The 23,177-nt window shown below is 47.6% G+C and overlaps 1 protein-coding gene across 5 annotated transcripts in view; it reads right to left on the bottom strand.

Moving 5' to 3' along the window:
* ARHGAP26 (Rho GTPase activating protein 26) overlaps positions 1-23,177 on the bottom strand; it is a 703,968-nt gene that overhangs the window by 284,631 nt on the left and 396,160 nt on the right. For all 5 annotated transcript variants that reach the window (XM_074313709.1, XM_019739058.2, XM_019739059.2 and 2 more), the window contains 5 exons: positions 19,376-19,471; positions 17,781-17,842; positions 13,443-13,514; positions 7,988-8,089; positions 1,347-1,457 (listed from right to left, as the gene is read on the bottom strand). In XM_074313709.1, the coding sequence (XP_074169810.1) occupies positions 1,347-1,457; positions 7,988-8,089; positions 13,443-13,514; positions 17,781-17,842; positions 19,376-19,385 (357 nt within the window). In that variant the 5' untranslated portion in view covers positions 19,386-19,471. The remainder of the gene's footprint in view (positions 1-1,346; positions 1,458-7,987; positions 8,090-13,442; positions 13,515-17,780; positions 17,843-19,375; positions 19,472-23,177) is intronic.

Below are 23,177 nucleotides of genomic sequence, written 5' to 3'. Positions count from 1 at the left end.
AGGAATTCTAATAAAAGCAAGTAAAAATACCAAAGGCTAATTCTGTGACAGCATTTGAATTCTTGCCCTGACCACAGGAAACAGTCTTCAGTAAACCCCTGAAAGGCTGGCTTTAACACACCTCTGTGTCCTGAGCAGGGAAATCAACAAGCTTGCTTTCTCAGACAGATGGTTTCTCCCACCTCACAGACCCTACATTGTCAGAGACCACTGCTAAACAGGAAGTTGGCTCTAAAGTGTCCAATATTCAGATGAGAAGACTGAGGTAATTAAGGACTTCTAAAAGTCTGCCAGATAAGGTGGCTGAGGGTGGAATTCTAAGATCACAGTTTCAGTATAAAATAAGCATCAAATTCCAAAGCCAACTGGGCTCCTGATGAAACTATTAGCAAGTCTACATGTCTAAAAAGCATCCCAAGAGTTCATAAATTAAAAATGGAGCATAAAACACATTCTTTACTAAAAAAGAGTGGTCGTTTTCTTTAAGTTTCTTGTAGTTTTATTCTTATTTGCTTAAGAAAATCTCTCTTACATCTATGCGGGTAAGAGACTGTGGGCCTGGGTCTAAATCAGAGGCTGCATTTTGGCTGAAAAAATGCAATGCCTGCAAGAGTGTTCGACCGAGGCCCATATGCTCTCTGGTATTTCCATGACGTCTTCCTGCTGCAGATTCTGAAGGTAGTGCCACAGCGGGGAGGGGCGGAACCACGTCTGTATGGAGCCACAGCCACGCTGAGGTGGCCTGAGCTAAAGCCAGGTTTGTTCCCACACTGCAACTTTTCATGTCCACTGGGACACTCTGCCCAAGTCCAAATGCAATCACGGCCCACTCTACAGACTCCCCACGTTGCTTGGTGATAAACCTATACGGAGAAATCGCTTCATATGGCATCTTTTAATGTGTGGATGGGGTGAGGAGGAACTCTGAACTCAGGAGGCAAAAAGAGAAAGGTATCATCTACATTTCCCAGTTTCCTCGGGTCACTACTATAGTTGGATTATTTGAGGGAAAAAGGAAGAGGGGAAGGAAAGTTAAGGTAGAATCACTATTGACTGGCAAAATGAAAGCTCCTCCCTGCTTTACTTCCACCTACAGACCAAACAGGACAGCACAGGGTGGCGAGAAGCGACTGCTGCTAACTGCGCTGCCTGGGGCGGTATAGGAACAAGTACAGGAAATAAGCCAGGGGAGCAGACTGACAAAGGCCGGCTCCTCAGCAGAAGGCACAGCATCAGGGCTGGTCAAGCTTTTCATCAACAACTCAGAGCATCGTGTCACGTAGGCAGCTGGAATGAGGGGAGGGGAGGAAAGTGTGGACACCCCGTCCCACACAGCATCTACTTACAGGCTCCACGAACTCAAACATCTTTCTCTCTTGGACTTCCTGCACCTTGAAGACGTACTCCAGGGACACTTCGTAGAAATGCTGCCGGACCAGGTCTACTTGGCTGTCTGCCTACAAACAAGAAGGAATGCCAGAGAAAAATCAACGCACGACCCAAGAAGAGCATTCTAGCGAGCAGGCCAGAAAAAAAAAAAAATCTCTGGAGATGGTTTTAAAAGACAAATCGAAGAGCATGAAACAGAAATAAGAGTAACGATAATGGTCGGGTGAGCGCCGTGTCCCAGCTATACATACATTACCTGATTCAGACCTTATTGATTTTAGTTACTCGATCCTCACTAGATTCCTAAAAAGAAGATATTATCTTCACCTCAAATTTATAGAAGGAAATGAAGTCTGCTAACATTAAGGAACATGACGCAGCTGGTTCCGGGAAGAGCTGGGACTTCGGTCCTGGTCAGGGGGCCTCCAAGACCCTTGACTGTCGTTAAACCACTGGGCAGGACCGCCTCCCAAGGCCTATGACAGGCCTGAGTTCCCGCAAAAGAGCAAAAGAAAACCTGCAGGGCCATCTCCGACCCATCCTTCCTAATGAGCAAAACAACGGTTAGAGTGCAGGGCACCTCAGAAAAGGACACTTGCATGAGTCCCAGGTACTTTCTTGGTGTCAAGGATGAACTGTCAGGTTATTCCAAGCAGAGTCATTCCACTGTTCCCTGTGAACCTCGCTTCTCCCTCTGTGCAGGTGTGTGGCCTTTCCAGGGTACAATTAGACCACTGATCTAGGTTCCAGAACCCAGGGTAGCAAAATGCAGCGCTGGTCAGTACTTCCACTATCCCGGGAATGCTCTTAACCTGTCCACAATGGGACTGTGTCAATTCATTCTTTCAAAGCAGATAATTACATTGCAAGCACATTTCAGTGACCCAAGAAAAGTGGATTTTTAATAAAAAAAAATGTCCTGCTAATAGGAAACAAAACACTTTTTTCTTTAGAAATGAAGGGGTCAGAAACCATTCTATAGCATCTTTACAAAGACAAACAAAGCCCCTGAAGGGCTCTGTCTTCCAGTTGTTCCTTTGTCAAGGTTCCTGCAGAGGAACTTAGAATAGATCTTTCCTTCCTTTACATCAAATATAGCATTGCTACCCTGACATCTTCAGGACTTGGCAAATGATTCATTTAATTCATTCAAGTATTATGAGCAAAAAGGAACTTCCTTCATGGAACTCATAGCATAGGCAGGAAAAGAGATGTTAATCAAATAATCATGCAAATAAACAGAAAAGTACAAACACTGCTAAAGCACATGATGCTATGAAACAGCACGAAGGAATTCATTCAAATCTGCTAGCAACTTCCTCCCAGGGCAACGCACGAGTTAATACACAGACGTGAGCCTGCTGGGTAACTGCTGAAAAAAAACAAAATGCAGGGCTAAGCCTACGGGGGAAGTTGATAGCTGAGCACTGACTACTGTTTATTTGGAGGCAGGGTTTCAGAAAGTGCTGCACCCCCCTCCCCAAGTGTAGCTGTTTAGACAACTGGGCAGACACACCTTTCACCTGGGCTCCTGCCAGCCAAGGCCCATTGCATTTCTTTGTAGTCAAACCCAGCACACTTACACCATGTATCTACCTGGGCTTGCAGCCCTCACACATCCTCCCTGGTAGGGCTTATAACTGAGACTGAGACTGAAAATAAGGCCATTCTGAACATCTGCAAAGAGCCTCCTGCAGTCAGGCAGGATGAAGGAGCCAGAAGGGACGTCCTAGGAGAAAAACAGCAGTGCCCAGCATCAGTCAGAGAGCTGGCAGAGCAAACGCCTGAGCTGCAATTGCAGTTCTGTCCTTTTCTAGCTGGGGAGATGGACTCAAGTCACTTACCCTCTCTCTGGGTCTCTTCCCCATACCTGGAGGGCAGAGGTGATAATATCTGCCCTTGCTCTGAGAAGAGCTGTTCCAAAGAGAAAATGAGCTAAAGGACATGAACCATTTGAAAACCAGAAAGTGTCGTGTGCACGCTGGCTGTTATCCCCACCAGGGCTGTCAGAGCGGCCGGGCTTCGATCACTCCTTGTACCATAACCCGGCCACATCATCTCCGGCGGGTACGCTCCTCTCCTAACTGGTCTCCCTGCTTTCATTCTCTGACCCTCTCCTTCCAATCCAGTCTCCACCCAGGAGCCAAACACCGTTCCTAAAATCTAAACTAGATGCTCTCGCAGCCACTTCGATGCCTTCCCATGGCTTCCACCATGGTCCACAGACCGGGTATGACCTGCCCGCCCATCCCTCCCCACCTCCTCCCAACCCATACGGATCGCACGTGCTCCAGCCACTCGGGGCTCCTTGCTGTCCCCCGACACGCCAAGTCTCTTTCTTACCACGCACCCTTTGCACTTGGTATTCCTTCTAGCTGAAAACCTCCTCATCTAGATAAACATTCAATTGTTTTAACTTCAATGCACAGTAAGAAATACCTTGCACATTATGACCTAATAAACATACATTTATAATTAAGTGTAATACACCTCCATATTTTCCATTCTGTTCCAGCTTACTTTATTTCATGACCCAGTAATCCAGATTTTATGGAACCCACAATTATGGAACAAGGCCCTAGCTTTTTACTTAGTTCCCTCCTTTTCATCCTTCTGGTCTCAGTCCAAATGTTACTTCTTTAGAGCAGGCTTCAGCGACCACATTATTTTAGATAGGTTACCCCAAGGAGTCTCTACCTTACCTCCCAGTTTATTTCCTTATCACTACGTGAATTTCTTACTTATTCCTCTCTTCTATATTGACTACTGGAATATAAAGTTGATAACAGCAAAGACTGTCTCATTTTTCCACTTTTCTATCCCAGTTTCCTGCATGGTGACTGGCGCATGGTGAGTATTCACTAGACACTCAAGGAATGAATGAATAGATCTCTACATGGCCATCAGGACCCAGCACCCAGAAGAAACACGTAACTGGCTGAACTTCCAAAGGAAAAGGAAGACGAAATCCAGAATGGAACAGTATGTCTTTTGTCAATGCCCCTGCTCGTCTGGGCCATAGAATTCACCACATCTTTAGCTCCCAGTGTAATGGAATTGTAAGTCAGGATTCCAACCTACCCAGCAGACCACTCAAGACAGTTTCCGTGCCTATAACTTGAGAAACTAAATCTACCAGCTTGTCTGAGACTCACCAACTATTCTGTGCTTCTTAGAAAAGAGACATTCTCCTAGACTGTAAGTTCCACGAAGGCAGATCCCTCATTTCACTCCCCGCAATACACCCGACACCTGAACAGACTTTCACAGGAGCGTCCAATGAATATTTGTTGAACAAATGAATATTGTCTCTGAAGCAAACTTCTGAGCCACTGAAGAATACACTGATTTTTAAAAACTCATCCACTAGATGGCAGTGTCATCCCACATCGCTGCCCCATAATTTCACCCACCAGGATCTAGGGATGGGCTGGAACTTAAAAATATTCATTTCAGAGCCCTGCAATCATGGAACGATTTTGGATAATCAAAGGAAGCACATTTCATTAAATATGTACTAGGTGTTTAATAATGCTCCTAAAAGTTGCTTTTTAAATAAATGTGAAGAAAATCATCACTAAAGAGATGGAAGACCTTGAGCAACTCACTTGACCTCTCCAAGGGCCTCAGTTCAATTCCAGGAGGTTCAACCAAAGGATCACCCAAGTCCCCCCATCTAGGTCACCTCTATTTGCATGACACTTGGGTTGAATAACAATGGCAGGCAGCCGGAGAGCACCATCCCTCCCACCCAAGATGGAGAAAGAAGTAGAAGAACATACTAGGTTAAAGGAAAGGGCTGCAGAGTGGGGAGCCAGGGTGCAAATCCTCGCTGACCTGCTCTGGGCAGACTATTAAACATTTCTGAGCCTTGGTTTCCTTATATGTAAAATAGAGGGAATACACCTGTACTTCAACGTGTGTCTGTGAGGATTTGAAAAGATTCCATGTAAAGTGCTCCACACAGTACCTGGTACAGAAATGTGCATTCAGTCAACATTGGCTGCTATGATTGTTGTTGTTGTTAAGTAAAAGTATTGCCTCTATTGTCATTATTATTAGATTTTTATTTAATTTAATTCAATTCAAGTACAACCAAAAAGCAATGCTTGAGATCAGACCAGGACTTGCAAGAAAGACCTTTAGCTCACTCCTGGCTCTCAAAGTACTTAGAAAGTGTAAATAAGTAAAAGACAAGTACACCAAGGATTGTAACAAAAGACCATAATGAAAAAATGTACACTAAGATATATGCTGGCGAAGTCCACGCTGCAGACTGAATGTTTGCGCCCCCTCAATTCGTATGATGTAACCCAATCCCCAATGTAATGGCATAGAGAGGTGAGGCCTCATGAGGATGGAGCCCTCAGAAATGGGATCAGCTCTCCCATCCCTCGTGCCATGTGAGGACACAGCAAGAAGACACCCAGCTATGAACCAGGGAGCAGGCATCACCAGACACCAAGTCTGCTAGCACCTTCCTTAATCTTGGCCTTCCCAGCCTCCCGAGCTGGGAGAAGAGATTTCTTGTTCATAAGCCACCCAGTCTATGGCATTCTGTTATAGCAGCCTGAACAGACTAAGGCAATCAAGACAAGTACCATCCAATTTGGAAACAGGATGGAGGGGAGCAGGCCAGTCAGAGGAATAAACACTCTCTCTGTGTAGCAGCTATAATCTGCCTTCTCCCACATGAAACAGGCAGGACAGGTGTTTCAAAGAGTATTTCACAAATTAACTAAGTGCTCGGAGAGATGAGGACCTGTCCCAGGTCACACAGTGACTCCGTGGCAGAGCAGGCCATGAAATGAGGTATCTCTTTGCCAGCCAGTGCGTTGGTCCCTACACTCTGCCATCTCAGGGGAATATGGTGGTAGTTCCGTGGCCCTGAAAGAGAGAACATGTTGGACTCACCCCAGGCCAGGTCAGCAATATCCAGGCCTGGAGAGAATAGACCAGAACACCCGCCCTCTGGGGAACGCCACGCCTACAGGATAACCATACTGTGGGCCTCCCACTATCAGTAGGTGCTGGAACAATCACACCCTTGCTCAGGTCTTGAACACTTCAACTCCCCTAACTGCTTAGAAACCATAGGACTGACCAGGTCTGGCCATTGTGATCTGCAGCCAAAAAGACTCTGCTTCAATCTAGTTTCCCGACCCTAAATGCCGTATGACATTAAAACTAAATAACTAAAAAGTAAGGGCATCAGAACAGCTCCTACACAGAATTACTATATATTTACCAGGGACAATTACCTGTCCTTGAGTATCTTCTGGTACCTATGTCCCCAGAACTGGGAATAGCCTTTTATATACCATCAATGAAAAGAAGCATTTATTTAGCCTTCTCAGTCACATTTGGCAAGATGCACTTGAATAGCTTTGCTACTTCACGAACCATCTCCTCACACACCCTACTTCTTTTTCCCTACTCGGGCACAAGATCTTTAAGGAAAGGTTAGTGTTTTCTACATTTTACAATTTATACCAAGTCCTCGATTGCTATTGGTTGGCTGGCCAAGAACTGATCTGCAAAGTCCACTACTAACACCAGTTGCTAGGATGGTTGCTGAGCCCTCCCTGTTACTCAAACAATTGGCTTAAACACCCAAGCAAAGAGTTCTGAGACCCACACGTTCCTAACCAAGGACGTGTCAGAGATCCTGGTTGGCGGGGGACTGGATTCCACCATCTCCTGAGTTGTCTTCATCTCCCAACCTTGGGCCCTACCATCTTCATATGCATTTTCACTTGACAGAAGTACCGGCATGGTATTTGCTCAAAAGGAAGGACATTTAAGAATGAGGGCCAGCTTAGAAGTCACAGCTGCTCTTTAGCACATACCTGAGAAAGGTCAAGCAAATTGTTGAGTTAAATAAAATGACATTCATGTAGTCAAATTTGGAGTCTCACAAGGAAACTGTCCTGTGTCCCAGAAATCTGAATTCCCTTGCCAGGCCAATCTCTGTGAGCGAAATAAAAACGGCCACCACTCCATGACTGCAAAACTGACTTTTCTTTCCAAATAAACTACTCTTAAAAGATCCCATAGAAATCCAAAAAGACAAGGGGCAGGTCGGAGAATTTGCTTTTCTGAAACAAGGTTACCAAAGCACAAACCATATGAGTGACAATAAAATCTGCTTAAAAAAAAAAAAAGACTAATGTCAAGTACTGGTTGAAATAATTTTTTTAAATTAACATTAAGGATGGATGAACAAAGTGCTTCCGATACTAACATTTCAAATTACTGACATAAGGCAGAAAGTCAAAAGGTGAGATAATAGAGTACAGAATCAAGGTCAAGGGTAAGAGGAAAAGAGATCTCAGTTTGAAAGGAAGAAGCACATTCTAGCAATTAGCGCTGTCCAGCAAGGAGGGTGATCTTGACCAGTCTGTCCCTCCGACCCTGCCACGCTGGACAGCCACAAAGGATGTGGGTGGGGTCCCGCATCAGGCATAGATCAAGCTCCTGGTTTCCGAGGTCTCTTCCAAACCCAGGATTTTCTGGCAAAGAGTAACCAGCACATATCCTATCCACAGCACCATGGAAAAATTAACACTTTATTCACGATACTAGTAAAGTTTCTTACCTCCTGAAGCTGAGATTCTTTCTTTTTGGAAGACAGATTCAAGTGTTTTTCTAAGATGCCACAGTACTTCTCTGTCTCCTTGTCATACTTCTTTTTGGCTTCCTGGCACAAGAGGAGAAAGGAGAAGAGAAAAGGAGTAAAATGTTGCAGGAATAAAAGCCGTCTGGGTCCGGATCTTCCTGCCCCTCTGCACAGCTTCACCCCACAGCACACCCAGTGCCTCCTCTCCACACAATGCCCGTTAAATCCAGCACCCTCCCATCAACAGGCTGGTGGCGTTGAGTGTCTGTCGTGGAGGCACCACCACAATGCCAGAAATGAGGTCAATGCCAGTATTTCACAGTGCCAAAGTCAGGACTCCACCTTCTAAGAGCTTCAATTATGAAACAGAAATGTCTAGCTTCTAACTCACAAGGATGTCCACAGCCAAACGAAGGAGGGAACTTACCTAGGAAGCAATCCCAAAGCAAGATCTATAGCTTAAATGGGAAAAGTCTAGACTAAGGGAGATCCAGTTTTAATAGTGTTCAAAAAGTACTTAATATAGAGACCCAGATATCCCTTGATGTAATAGTATCACACATGGGTCTTCCATCTGAGGAATAATTCAAAACAAAGAAGACATTATCATCACAAACACATTCCTGCAGCAGCATTTATAACAACAACAACAAGCCAGCAGCAACACTGCTGCCCCAGGATTGGGTTGGGGATCATGCAAGTGTGGGACATCCAATCAATGTAACCAGGAGGGCTACGCAGTCATATGTTAACATGCTCACAACAGAATGCAAAGTCGTGATAGCACACTGCCAACCTGATGCATCCTACACAGTGCGTCTGCCTGTGGACAAGGGTCAGATGGGAAAATACTTCAATGAAAATACCTGAGTTAAGGAAAGGGAATCATGGGTGATTTTTAACCCTCAATTTGAGAAATTTTTATCTTTTATTAATTGCTTTCAAAATGAAAGATAATATACATATCATAACACACATAATCCCTGCTCTCCCACAATGCCACTGAGTCACTGAGGTTCTATTTTTATCTCCCATTTATAGACAAGGAAAACTCAAGGAGGTTAATATGTAAAAAGTCGCAGAGAATGACCGAGCTGGGATTCGAGCCCAGGACCAGCTGCCTCCAAAGCCCATGTCTCAACCACACATGAGACCCACTGTCACAGGTATCTTTTCCTTCCACATTCCAATCGGGATGGTAGGCAAGGGGGCTGGAAAGTCAGCACTAGCCTGATAAACAGGATCAAATTTACTGAGTTCATCGTTCCTGCTTTTGACTCATGGGGAGCCCACAGGGGATATTTTTCTGTAACTCCAAGACCTATAGGAGAAGAAATACTTGTGCAGCTAGTTAGGGAAGCTCAAAGGCGAGCTCTCTATTCATTTAATACGGATACAATGTACAACCACTCCTGTTAAGCTCCTTCAGCACTGGAATACAGGACAGCAGTGGTCCCTCCCTTCACAGTGGGGATGTTCCGGTAGAAGAAACACAATTAACCACTAAACAAGTAAACCGCATCATTATAAACTGCCACAAGTGCTGCGAAGGAAATAAACAGGGTGCAGTCACAGAGATTCTGCAGATAGGGAACTCAAGAGAGGCCTCACTGGGGAGGGGAGGTGTGAGCTGAGACCTGCTAATCACGTGACGTGGAGAGTGGCGCCTTCTAGAGCAGTGAATGCAAATGCTCTGGACAGAACACTAGGAGTCAAAATGGCACAGCAATCACCAAGAAGCCATCCCCTGACACCCTGACAAGCTCCCACGATGTCAGACACCATTTATCTGGTGAACAGCAAAATTTCTAAGCCTTATAAAGTGGGCAGAATCATCAACTACCCAATTTTAGCTGACATATATCCATTTCTAGAAATCTGAGTTTTGCTTATAAGACGACTTACACACAAGAGCAATTAAACATACAGAAGCAACTGAAGAAAAAGCCCGAGGAGGCATTACTCCTTCAAATTGGAGAGGTACAGGCAAGACACTTGACTCAAGCAACTCTTTTCCTTCATAGAAACCAGCGACCAAGAGCTGAGGCTCCAACTCCCAATGAATGCTCATTTAGCCACTCCACCAGCGCTGTCATGAACCCCGGGACAGTCCAGATGGCCAGAGGTGAGGAAAGGCCGGGGAACATGAGTCACTGACATTCTGTGACTTTCTAGCACCTCGAGCCTCCACATTCCGTGTTCCAGACGATAGCACAGCAACAGGAAAGGAGGCAGTTCTGTCCTAAGCAGCAGCCATAAGAGCTCTGCAGGAGTAACCCTACCAAGATTTACATAACACTCTGCAGATGGGAGGGTGATGTTACTCAGTCACTTAGGGACAAGACAGTGTCCCCCTTCCAGGGAGCCCACTGTGGGTGGCTATGCGGATAAGGGACAGAAGTAGAATCCAGCAAATCATTCGCAACTCTATGGACTGACTCTAAAGAAGTCACTGCCCCTCTCCCGGATTCGGTCCTCTTGTCTATAAACTAGATGAGACAATTGCTCAGGTTTCCTCTTTCAGCTCAAAGACTGTCTAATAAAACAAGGATAAGGACGCCCACCTCCTCACAGGATGGTTAGGACTGAATGGGACAAACCACATACAATGCTTAGCAGAGTGCCCGGGACATGGCAGGTGAATCTCAGTGAATGACGATGATGATGGTGGTGAAGGTGGTGGTGGTGGTGGTGGTGATGGTGGTGATGGAGATGACGGGGTCCACCATCTAAATCTACCTCCTTCTTATTAAGACCACGTGCTTTCCATGTCCCATGTCCCATGTCCCCCTCCCTGACACCACCACCACAATTTGAGGTCATGTGGTTACTTATAGTTTGTGTCTAATGTCTTTCTCCCCAGCCACAGCACATCAGGACTGTTCTCCACGCACGAGTATGGGGCACAGAGCCGGCTCCCCATCTCTCTGTAACGAATGAACTGTGAGCACTGACTATAAGAGCTAACCTCAAACGACCCTGTGACAGACACAGTTCCAAGCACTTCGCATGAGTTCACTCATTTCTTCCTCATAACCGCCCTGCGAGGTAAGTATTAACATTATCCCCGTTTAGCAGCTCAGCAAAACAGGCACAGGGCGGTTCAGTAACCTCCCCACGTTTACGTGCAAGTGGCAGAAGTGAGATGTGAACGCAAGCAGTCTAGCTCTAGCGCCCACTCTTAGCTACTGTTTGCCAATGTCTATTCTACTTTCACTCGCAGAGCCCAGCTTGGGCTGCAGGAAAAATAAACTCTCCCAAACTCAGAACCTTAAGCACAGGGCCACGGTTATGCCAAGCTCGATCCAGGGTGCTCTCCTGCCCCGAGAGGCCACATAGCACAGGAACGGCCAGGAGCTCACCTCCCTGGCCGCCTTCACACCCCACTCTCTAACTTCTGCTTCCTGCAAGTAGCAACAGGTCGTTATAGCAACGGCAGCAGCACGAGAGGGGAGAGGAAGAGGAAGGGTAATTTTAGCATCACACACGCAGAGTTCAGCAGCTTTAACTTTGCCGCTGAAGAGCCTTTGCTGGCTCTTAAGTATTCTTGAGTCTGCTCCCTAGGTCCCCTAGTAGAACGTTTGTTGTCACTTTGTTTTCTCTAAAATGCACATAACACTGTGATATAAATGTAGGGTGTGGGAGGGTTCATGGAGAGCAGCAGGTATACTGAAGGGGGAAAAGAAGGAAATGACAAAGGGGGAGGAAGGACAGTCACCCCCATCGTCATCACATCGTGAGAATATGAGTGAGAGGAAACATGTTTTGGTGAGCAAACGCCTTCCTTAAATTTTTTTATGCTCGCATTTCTCACCTTCCACAGCTTCCTCACCCACGCGACCTGGAGAAGTACCTGCTCCTGTCATTACAATCACTGGTATTAACTCAACAGGAGCCCCACTCAGACTTGGGACCCTCCTCATGGTAACTGTGGTAACATCCACACCAGTGCCGAGGGAAGAGGCAGAATGAGAGGCGTCCGCGCTCAGAGGAGAAGTGATCACCGGAAAGATGACTCAATAAACAGGTCCACTCCGCCTCTGCCTCCAAGCTCTCCAGAACCTCCAGGGCCACTGCTGTGTGTTTTCAGGAGTAGGAGGCACAGGCCCCAAGGCCACTGAGGAGAAGTGGCGCGGAGGGCCTGTGTAGGCAAGAACTCGGAGGGGCACTCACCACCTTTTCTCACCCATCACTGTGTTTGCTCAAAGTTTTGCACAAAATCTGAATGGAACAAGACACCCTTTAAATGATATATTCCTTATTCTCTGATACAAAACCAATGAGCTCCAATTTCTTCATAAACATAAACTGTAAAGTTGGTAGGAAAGTTCTGTAAAACTAGAAAAATCTTTGCCGTGGTCCCTCCTTCAAAGTATGGCCAACCATCCTGACTGAACTGGACACCACCTCTTTCATTTTCAGAAAGCAGATGCACTTAGTTGGGAGAGGAGAGACGACCCCCACTTCCCACATTTCGGCTGTCGTTTTCCCACCTACAGCCACCTCTCAAGGCCATTTCACCACCGAGTAAAATCCTTACCATCTACACAGGTAGGAGGGTGACGTTGCCCCAAACTCCCTGCAGGTGGCGCAAGGGACTGTGGCTGAAGGACTCAGTTCAGAAAAACAGGAAGAAAATCTTGGAAATCCTTTTGCTTTCATTGATTCCAATGAAAACATCTTCCCCTGCAGGTGGCCTCTAACACTTTACTGAGGTCAAGCTGGCTGGGGCTTCCTAGTGATTTATCACAGGGCAGGGGAGCCCCGGAGACAAATGAACAAGAATCACTTTGCGGTCTTTCTGTAACACATTAGAACCAGCCAAGTTGGGGCTACAGTCCTTGCAGATCAGTGATCACAAATGGTGGGTGACCTCTGGGCTGAAGTAGTCCCACTATTTGACCTACACAATGTGAAACACATATTTTTAATTACTTGCCAACCTTTTAAAAAAACAACAACAAGCGATTTCACATAAAACTCTGACTTTTCAGTTTCTCTTGAAAATATGAAAGATCTAGAAAGAGAGGGCTCATTTTCACACACAGCAAAAATGGGCTAAGAACGGAGTCCCCGGGCCCACAGGGCTCAATGTGCAACCTGCGTTCCAGGCTCTGAGTCCTGGACCTCACAGTAAATCCAATCCCACATTGTCCAAGCACACAGGTACCTATCGACTCACACAGAGCAGGAGAATGCGTGGTTTCTACCTTTGGACCATTTATGAACTAGCACAAAACTATGATGCAGCTATCAAAATACCAGAATGACTGCTGTGGGGCTGACCACACAATGTCACTTCAGATACTTGTGAAGAACAGATGACCTAGTTTCCAGGCTTATCCGCCCAAGAGTTTCTGAACATTTTCTAAAGTGGGTGTGTTTTCCAGACTATCCGCCCTAAAATCCAAGAACAAGGGTTGCAAAGTCTCACCTTGGCCGCCCCAATCTGCTCCTTTCGGAACTTCTCCAAGGGTGTGATGAGCACGTCACTGGCATTCTCAATCTGGTGAGGAAAAACAGGGGCGGGGGGAGTGGGGACACAAGAGCAGTATTAGTAAAGGTTACAGCAGTTCTGGCACAAAATGCCTCCCCGTGTCTCAGTATAAAATTTGAGTAAGCAATATTGAGTAAACATGCGGCAATTGTTCACACTACTTGAACCGACATCATGTCAAATCTACAACTAGTCATCCACTCAAAACATAGTCTTTCTGTGCATGATTAAGATTGATTAACTAAAAATAAAAATTAGGACCTCTGAAAATGTAAGCATCCATCTTGAAGGTAGAGGGAAACTGGTGACAGGGTAGGGTCCAAATTTCAAGCTTTGGGAGACATCTTGTAAATGCTCATTCACCTACGTTATTTAAGTAGATGTATTTAAAGGAGAGCAACACTGAGTCTAGATTACAAACAAACAGAAAGCATCTTCGGACACCTGGTGGCATGGAAACCTTCCATCCGGGTTTTGTGTAGACCAGCCAGCACTGGTCTGGGATCCGGACACGTGTGTACTGACCACTGGCTGCCTCTCAACTGCATCTCACAGCCTCAAGTCCTCAGGTCCTGTACTCCAGCTATAAAGTCAGCGGAATGCATCTCAAACGTACCAAACCTGTCCCACTTCCACGCCTTTGCATTTGGCTGTTCCCTCAGATGCTCTGTCCCCAAATCCTCGTGGGAACGACTCAATATTTACTGCAATTCAGGTTTCAGCTTAAAGGTCACCTCTTTAGGGAGGCTTCTGTGACCACCAATTGAATCCAAAGACACTTCCCAGCAGCCCACCAGCTTGTTTCCTTCAGAAGAAGTAAGGCAGCTGCTTCACCACTACTCACACGTATACACCAACCTTGTAAGCGCTCACTTGTCCACCACTAGCCCCAAAACACAGAAGAGCTGAAACAAAGGAGCACTCAGATAGTTTCCAAGGACTAAATGAATGAATGAATGAATGATTTCGTGATCGGCTGCCAACAATGTGACCATGAGCAAAACATTTAACCTCTCAGGGCTCCAATTTCCTCGTCCTCCTCGTCCACAAAATGAGTGGGCTAGATTGTTCCAGTTCTAAGATTCCATGGTCTTTTGTAAAGCAGTACAATATTTTACAATCTTTCCTCGTAAGTCATTCAAAGCTCACTCGTTGCTCAACTAATTAGTTCAGGAATCTCATTGCAACAAAGCATTATTTTCCTAAACCACATGCATATCCATCGCAATGAAACCAACAGAGTAAATGCCAGAAGCCACAGATGGACATAGCAAAGAACTAACTGGACAAAGTGAGGGACAGAAGGTGGCAGAGCTCCAAATTTATTGCCATTTGCCTTTTTGTCAATTTTGAGTGCGAGCCACACTTGAGTGTTGCAACGTTGTTTAACTTGCTTGATTTTTATTGCTATTTGATTGGCTTAATTGGCTCACTTGTTCAAGTCTCCCATAAATCAAGGGCAAGTCTCGGGAGCTCACAGTGGTGTGCTGAGCCCCCTAATGCTTCTCAGCTTTAGCCTCATGTTAGGCTCACTTGGGAAGCTTTACGAAGTCCCTATGTCCAGGCCACACTGCAGACCAATTAAATCAGAACCACTGTGCTTTGTCTCAGGCACCAGCATTTTTTAAACGCACGTTGTTCCAATGGGCATCCATGATGGAGAACCCAGCCCTAAGTCGATGCTAAATACCTAAAAGCACTATCTGCTCCCCTGGGAAGCAGTGTGCCCAAGCCCTTGTCCCAGCGCTTCTACTGCTTGCTGTCAGCCTTCAACAGATAAGACCCTCGCTTTCTTATCTGTCAAAGGCAGACTACAGAGGTGAGGGATGAAGCGTGTCTGGGCCTAAGAGTCTATGACTGAAATTGCCACTGCGTTCCGAGCACTGCGTTGATACTGGGGGCACAGGAGCCCATTCCCAGCCCTTCTAGGACTCATATTTACTATGGGACACGTGCAGTGATTATCAGGACACACCGTGGTGAACGCAGAATTGGAGGCATGAACTGGATATTAATACAAAGGCCAGGCAAATATCCCAGGGAATCAGGGACGGCTCCCCAGAAAAGGTGCAGCTTTGCTCTAAGCTGAGCTGCACAGATGATGAAGGTGTCCCAGGGCAAGGAGGTGGGGAAGGGCCTCGCGATGGCCAGATACTCAGATGCAGACAGTAGAAACTCAATTCACTGACATTAATAATAAAATTGCAGAGGCAAGCTAAAAAGGATAATCCAGGCATTGTTCCCTTACCCCAGGCCACAGCAATCTGCAGGGTATTCATCATGATTTGCTCACCACACCCCTTTCTCCCTCCCCCGCCCCAAATACTGACTCAGCCAAGAATCAAACTCAAAAGAATCACTTCCCTTTCTCAAGCACTAGCACACGTACAAACACACAAGCTTTCCTCTGCCTGCACCCACCAGCAACCCTGCTGTTGCCACTGCCACCACCTTCCGATTCTCGTTCAGGAACCCAGCCATGAGCAACCAAGGAAAACAGCGTCTCTACACAGGGCAGAAGGTGAGAGGCTTCTGCTCTGTTTGGAGTTTTAAAGAAATGCCCACATTCCTTGGTATAGCACACAGCTGGGTTTGGATGCAGACCATGCCACTTATTAGCTGTGCAATGGCGGACATGCTACTTAACCTCTGTAAACCCCGAGACCATCATCTGGACAACGGGATGAAATCGCCACCACCTCACGGAGTCGTCGTGAGGGGGAAAACAGAAAATGTGTGGCTACAGGATGCCTTGGTAGAGGCTATGGACTTACCTGTGCCCTCCCAAAATTCCTATGTTCAAGCCCTAACCCGTTACATTAATTAAACAAGGAGGCATTAGGCAGGTGGCGCTCATGCCTTAGTAGCCTCCATGAGCAAACCAAAACCTAAGCCTGTGATGCCTCAAGTTTAAGAAATCGAAACCTATCACAAACCACCAGCCTGGCCCACGTAAGGCAACCGCTTAAGAGACAGCCAACGACCTCATTTCCTTGCTTGGCTTCCACATCTTCTGTATAAAACTCTCTCCCCTAGCTCCTGTTGGAAGAGCACTCCTCACCATGTCTGGGGTGTTGCTGCCCCACTGGAATTGATTTTTGCTCAAAGAAACTCTTAGAAATGTAATGTGCCTCAGTTTGTCTTGTAATACCCTAATGTGATAGCACTTGGAGAGGGGGCCTCCTGGAAGGTAATTAGGTCAGAAGGGCAGTGTCCTCATGACGGGGTTAGTGCCCTTATAAGAGACGGCATGGCTTCCCCACCCTTTCTCTGCCAAAGAGGAAGCAGCAAGGAGGAGGCATCTGCGAGCCAGGAAGAGGGCCGCACCAGGGACCACACCCGCCAGCCCCTTGATCTTGGACTCCCAGCCTCCAGAACTGAGAAATAATTATTTGTTGTTTAAGCCTCCCAGCCGATGGGATTTTGGCCCGCATAACTAAGACAAGAACCTTCATCTCAAACCACCCGTTATAAATATGGAAAGAGAAGAAAAATGTTCATGAACAGACTCTTTCCCAGGCCTCTGGAGGACTGCTTCCTAATGAGAAGCCTTTCTGGGGGCAAATCAGCATGCAGCCAGCAGGGGGTTCAACTCAGGCTCGGGCCTGATGTCTTAGGGATACGGGGAAGATGCAAAAGACCTTGTGGATGTGGAATCCCTCAGCTGTCAACGCTGAACCATATCAGAATACATTCTAATACAAAAGACATCTCTTAAGAACCTGGAGATCAGCACTTGATTCTTGAATTTGCACAGTGCCTCTCTTTGAAGAACTTCTTAGAGCTACCGTGGCTTAGGAAGCACCCATTTACTGGGTGCCTACTAGGCGGCAGGCACTGGGTTAGGTGCTTTGGAATTAAAAGTGAAGGAGTGACCCTGCCGTCCAGAAGCTATTGGATGAGTTCACCAAGGTGGAGGGCGGGGCTTGCCGAGGGGGGCACCTTCATTCCCATCCTGCCGGGAGTCAATCTAAGGCCCTGAAGAGTTAAATAATTCTAAAGATCCACCCGGAAGTTATATGCCTTACGTATACACCTCACAGTGACTCTTTGGAGGACAATGAAGTCCTTCTCAAGGTATCCAAGTACACATGTCCTTTATAATTTACAAATGGCTTCAAACACTGCGAAGATGAGAAGAGAAGGCTTGCTCAAGAGCCCAAATGCACTCAAATGGCAGAGCCTGGACGCGAACCCAGTTCTCTGACAACGACTCCCGTGCTCCCTGGCTGTGACCACACCGTCTGGAAGCACGAGTAGCCCAGCTGTACTCACCATCCGCATCCGCTCATCTTCAAGGTTCCTGAGAACAGTGGCAAACTCCTGCAAAGACCTTGCTGGAAGAGAAAGGGGCCATGAGATGGATGAATAATGGGCCTTTGGCAGCCTTTCCAGATACAGCTATCATGTTATGGATTGAAATCCTCTGGCACATGCAAAAGCCTAACGTCAAATGCTGCCCAACGCTGCCATTATCTTTTAGGATGACCCAGAAATGCATGTTAATTCTAGCTGGCACTCTAGCTAGGGAAGGATTTCCTTCAAGGAAAAGACCGGCCTGTTCCTGAGAGGACCCAGAATTGATGAGATGCTGGCTGGCTCCCAAGCCCCAGGCTGGAAGGGGCAGAGTTCCGCTTAAGAGTTGAAAGATTTCCTGCCCAGGATTCGACCTCCTCAACCTTTGTTGTGGGGCTGCGTCAGAACCCAACCTTTTCTTTGGCACTAGAACAAAACAAACAGTGCTGCTGGCACTGGAAGCCCGTCTCTGGCTTCTCTTGGGTTCCTCCTGGGTCCCCAAGCCACTTATTAATGCAATACAGCCTGCAGCAAGGCAGTCAGATGGGGATGGTCTCCTAGAATTATTCCCAAAGGCAATAGGCATTAAGTACAAGAGTCCTGAAGATATGTGGGACTTTGTGTAATGTTGGGAAAAGCATCCATATATTCAGGATTTACAATGACATGTTTTCACTGCTCTCAGCTCTCTCTCAGCTGCCTTTGCTCATCCCAGACCTTGGCGCTTTGCATGGCAACGGGACTCATTCAATATAACTTCAATTAATTCAGTATAACTTTCTCAATTCTTGCTCACTTCAAGGAGTCAACCAAGATGCCCAATGTAAAAATACAGTGCAATGACTAGGCCCTGGCAAAGAAAGGTGTCTTGACATTGCAAATCCTCCGTGCTCAGTGTTGCCTACAAAAGAAGGTGACGATGAAGCATGCAGCAGCACGGCGACGTGATAAATGGTAGCCTCACCCTCAGCCTCCTGTGAAGGATACAAAAGGGAGCCGTGGGGACCCCTGTGAGCTAGACACTGAGGCCCTCTCCCACTTGAAGGCAGCAGCAGCTACATAGCCCCAGGCCAGAATGTGGGGCCAGCTGATTAGATTCTCCAGTTTTCAAAGAAGCTGGAAAACTGGAACGTTAGGATGAGTTCAGTTTATATGGGACTCAATTTAAAAACTGAGTGCCAGAGAAAACATGGCTGCATTCTCATCTCGGTCCCTGAGCGAGCATTTGCCGTCTCTTATCTAATGCTTCCCTCATCTACCCGCATTCTGCCTTGGCTCTAAGTTCCTACTACTGTGGCTGGGGGAAGAAGAGCACAAGAGCTGAGCAGAACCCTGAAGTTAAGTGGAGAGGCGAGCCCCACTGCAAACCTTCACGCTCTGTCCTGCCGGCAGGAGGCTGAGCAATCCCAGAACTCTAAGAAGAAGCCTTGAGCAGCCCCGGGTCCCTGCTCCTCCCTTAACTCTGCCCCCTCCGCCCTTCCTAGGACTTCTTCATTCATGACACTTCGATTCTTCCTCCCCATGGCCCCGCGAGGACACTGGCAGTTGTGATAAATGGCACAGGTATGACTTACCTATACACATTTCATCATCTGTTTCTGCATCTCCTATGCATTGAAATTTAAATTCATTTAAGGAATCTGCAAATTTCCTCTTCGCTGAAGACAAATCTAGCAAGAAAAAGAATGAACAACATTAATTACTGACATAAACTGGCTTTCATGTTTGCTGCACTTTTGGGCCTTTCTACTGCTATAGCCGCTGACAGATTCATTCCTGAGTCCATTCCAAAGCACACATATGAAAGAAAGGTAGACTCAGAACACTAAGTACTTATTTATAACCCAAAATACTGATTTGCTTTAGAAGTTAATGTTTCTGTTACATGTGAGTTAACAGCTCCGGTCCTATCTAACAATTTTGGTCCTACTGCGAATTCCTCCAGCTACGCAGCGAGTTCTGTCATCTCCACTTGACACAGGTGGGAACCCACTTGCCGACGGAGGGCAGGGAGAAAGCATGGGTCAGAGATGACATTAGCATCTAGAGCCCTGAGGATAGACTCTGTCACTGACCCCCCATGTGGTCAGTGAAGGTGCCCCCATGGCAGACTGGACAATACCTTCCCCTGGTCCAACTCACTGAACAAACTGGAGCCGGGAGAAAGTGCTGGGAACTGCCCTGTCTCTCCCCCCTTTCCCCCCGGGCACAGGAACCCCTGGACTTCCTCTTCCGACTCAAGTACACGTGAGGCTGGAGTTCCCAGAACCCTCTCGGCTTCCCTCATAGACAGAGGGGCTGACCAGCCTGACATATTTCCACCTGGACTATTTTCCCAAGTCACCACATTCTGCCACCTCCATGGGAACAAATCTCTGGCAATGTTTTGCATTGGGCTGAAAACATACCCCACACATGGTATCTACAGCAAAAGCTCTCAGAGGCCATTGTCAAATTTTAAAAATAAGCTTTCATTTAAGAGAGTAATGAAAGCCAATGATCCTTCCATGAACCCTCAGCTTCTGTTAAGGGGATAAAGCCACCAAGGTACCTTACAGCGGCCTGACAGACACGGCTGCTCCGTACAAATGTGCTTAACTTAATTCCACATGCAGCCTTCCTGCAGATTAGGTTAATCACCCAAATTACCCTCAACCATGTTTTCCTCATTGAAGGGGAAATGGCATTATGTTCAAATTCCCAGAGGAGGGAAATATGAGGCATAACTGGCAACAAGGCCTGGCTTTAATAAGATATTGAGGGGAGAGGGGAATGGGGGAATTCTGGCTTCACATGTCAACAGAACCTACTGGAATGAAAGCACCCATGATCCTCAGTACTTCTCTTTTTGAGTTCCCACGTGTGTCCCTTGAGGTCAGAGGTTTGTTTTCTCCATCTTTGGGTTTTGTTTGTTTGTTTCCCCTCCGCATACCTGGCAGTGCATCCTTCAGTGTGTGCCATTTAATGGGGGGGGGGGGGGGGCATTGCATACAGATCCTATCCCCGTTGTTCAGCTCACCAAGCTGAGTGTTCACTGCAAACAATGGCGCCAGTGAACAAGCCAGGCTGGGCTGTCCTGGTCTTGGGTCTGGACAGCAGCGGCTCCCTGCTCTGGAACGGCCCTCCCAGTGGCTCGGATGACACGGGTCCCAAGCTACTGTGGCTTTGCAAGGCCCTCTGCTCTTGGGGAGGAGAAGGACAAATGGGAGCCAGTAGTCTCCAGTCTCTCCCTGGTTCAGTCACTTTCACGCAATGGGGCTTGGCAACAAGTCCAGAGATGCTGGCAGGGGAAGCAGCATCTCTTCACACCGGCCAGCCCAGGCTGAGGGTCTCCCTGAGAACACAAATCACACTCCCTGGCAAGTCGAGAAAGAAACAGATGCATCTGACAGTCAGAACACTGTGCAAAGGAAGGACACAGAAGTGGAAGACGTGGTCCTCCAAGGGGCCCGAAGTGTGTCGTGCGTGGAATGTGGGCCTGCTGGTGCTCCATCTCGTTTTAGTCGGAATGTTCCCAGGTCAGAACTCACAAAGAAACGCCTGAGCAAAGGGTAAGGACAGGGTTGCTTCTTTATCCACCTAAAAATCCCCGTGCCTCCCCAGTAGGGCAAGGAAGACTCAAGCTAGACAATCTTCTCAACAAAGTGGGAAAAAAGGTGAAACGTGAGCCGGGCTTGGGAAAGATCCCAGCACACACCTGAAAAGCTGCGCTGCCAGGGGCAGCTGCCAGTGAGGGTCAGGCATGGCCCCCACTGCACCAGGGGGCCTCCGTGGGGACTTCGGGGGGCCTCTTCACAGGAGGGCCCACTTACCCAGGAGCAGGGCCTGTGAGCTACGACCAGAAGGTAAGCTGATCTCACTGGCCAGCAGCACACAGCACAAACCTGAGGTGCCATGTGGGCCCCACGAGGCTGATAGAGACGCTGGCCCCTGAGGGAAGATTAGGTCATGAGCACACCATGGCGGCAATACTGGGCCGGAGGCCAGCGAGAACAGCTGGGTCGACTGAGAATCCCAACTATGGGAATTGGAAAACGAATTCGCGTGACCACGGGCTTGAACAGCCCAGGCTTGAGAGAGAAATCGCTCATTAAAGGTGCAGTGAATGCCGTTCTTGTGCTTGCTCAGATCTACGCCCCAGGCTTTGGGACAGCATCTCAAGCTGGCTGTGGAGAACCTGTCTTCTCCACCTGCACTGCATGGGGTTCTGATTATACGCTGCCCCTGGCCCTCCCCCCAACCTCCACTGGTTCCTGGGTTCAAGTGTGAACTCCGTCATTTATCAGACATGTAACTAACCCTGGCGAGTCATAAAGTCTCAGTATTGCGCCTGACAGGTGCCAGCCCTCCCTCACCCATCAGGCGGTCAGGAGCCCCAGGGAGACGCACTGTAAGCACTCCGTCCGTGAGCGGCGCGGCGGGGCAGGGCTATTCTTCCCTAATCACTATAGGAATCCTCCAGTCACAGGACCCAGGGGAAGCGGGCCTGACAACCTGTAATGAGGGAGAGCTCAGAGGAAGAAGACCTAAAAGCACACAGCCTCTCAGGAGGGATGCGTGACTAGAGCAAGTCCTCTGAACTGAGAGGCTGGACCACGTGAGCACACCAGGCTGCCTCACCCCATTCACACAAACCCCTCCCCGTGACTTGGGTCAACGGAGTGGACATCCGAAAAGCAAACTCCCCGACGTCGCTGCTTCTTGTTTGCTTCAACCATAAAGGACTGGAGGCATCTTGTGTAGATGCTCACCTTGGAGATGCAGCAGATCAGAGACTTATTTCTGGAGCCTTCGCCGATACACACAGGCCCCTAACACGCACATTCCAGGAAGAGGGGAGGAGGAGGAGAGGCCGGTGTTGGTGCTGGGTGCGTGCCGAGCCCCGTGGCACCCTGCTCGTAGCACCCCACTGTTTCGTGTTCAGGCAGTGCAAGTCGCAGCTCGGAGCCAAGCAGGGTCAGTAAGATTTACTTTGCAGAAACAGCTGTTGCTAGAAAGGCAGAAAGAAGGCCGGCTGGAGCGGAGAGAAGTCATAGCTGGCTGCCTCTGGGAAGGACAAGTGTCTGTTTTCCAGAATAAGAAGACTGTGCCTGCCAGAGCAGACCTGGAGGGTAAAGTCTATAGAAGCAGCTACAAGTCTGGCCTTGCGAGGGAAGCCGCTCCCAAAGCTGTCTGCTCACTAGGGAACCAGAGGGAAGCGCCTCTCTTCCTGGGGAGACCATGCTCTCTGCCACGGCAGGTACTAATCTGCACCTAGTTTAAGAGAATTTAAGCCAACTATGTTCCTTTCTTTCAGGAAAACAGGTTTGTCATAATTTTTTAAAAGTTGGAATCTGCATTAATTTTTACAAGTTTTACCAGTAAGACCACACGTCA

This window comes from Rhinolophus sinicus, linkage group LG10, assembly GCF_036562045.2.
Source record: "Rhinolophus sinicus isolate RSC01 linkage group LG10, ASM3656204v1, whole genome shotgun sequence".
Lineage (NCBI taxonomy): Eukaryota > Metazoa > Chordata > Mammalia > Chiroptera > Rhinolophidae > Rhinolophus > Rhinolophus sinicus.
This window is presented reverse-complemented; position numbering and strand designations above follow the sequence as displayed.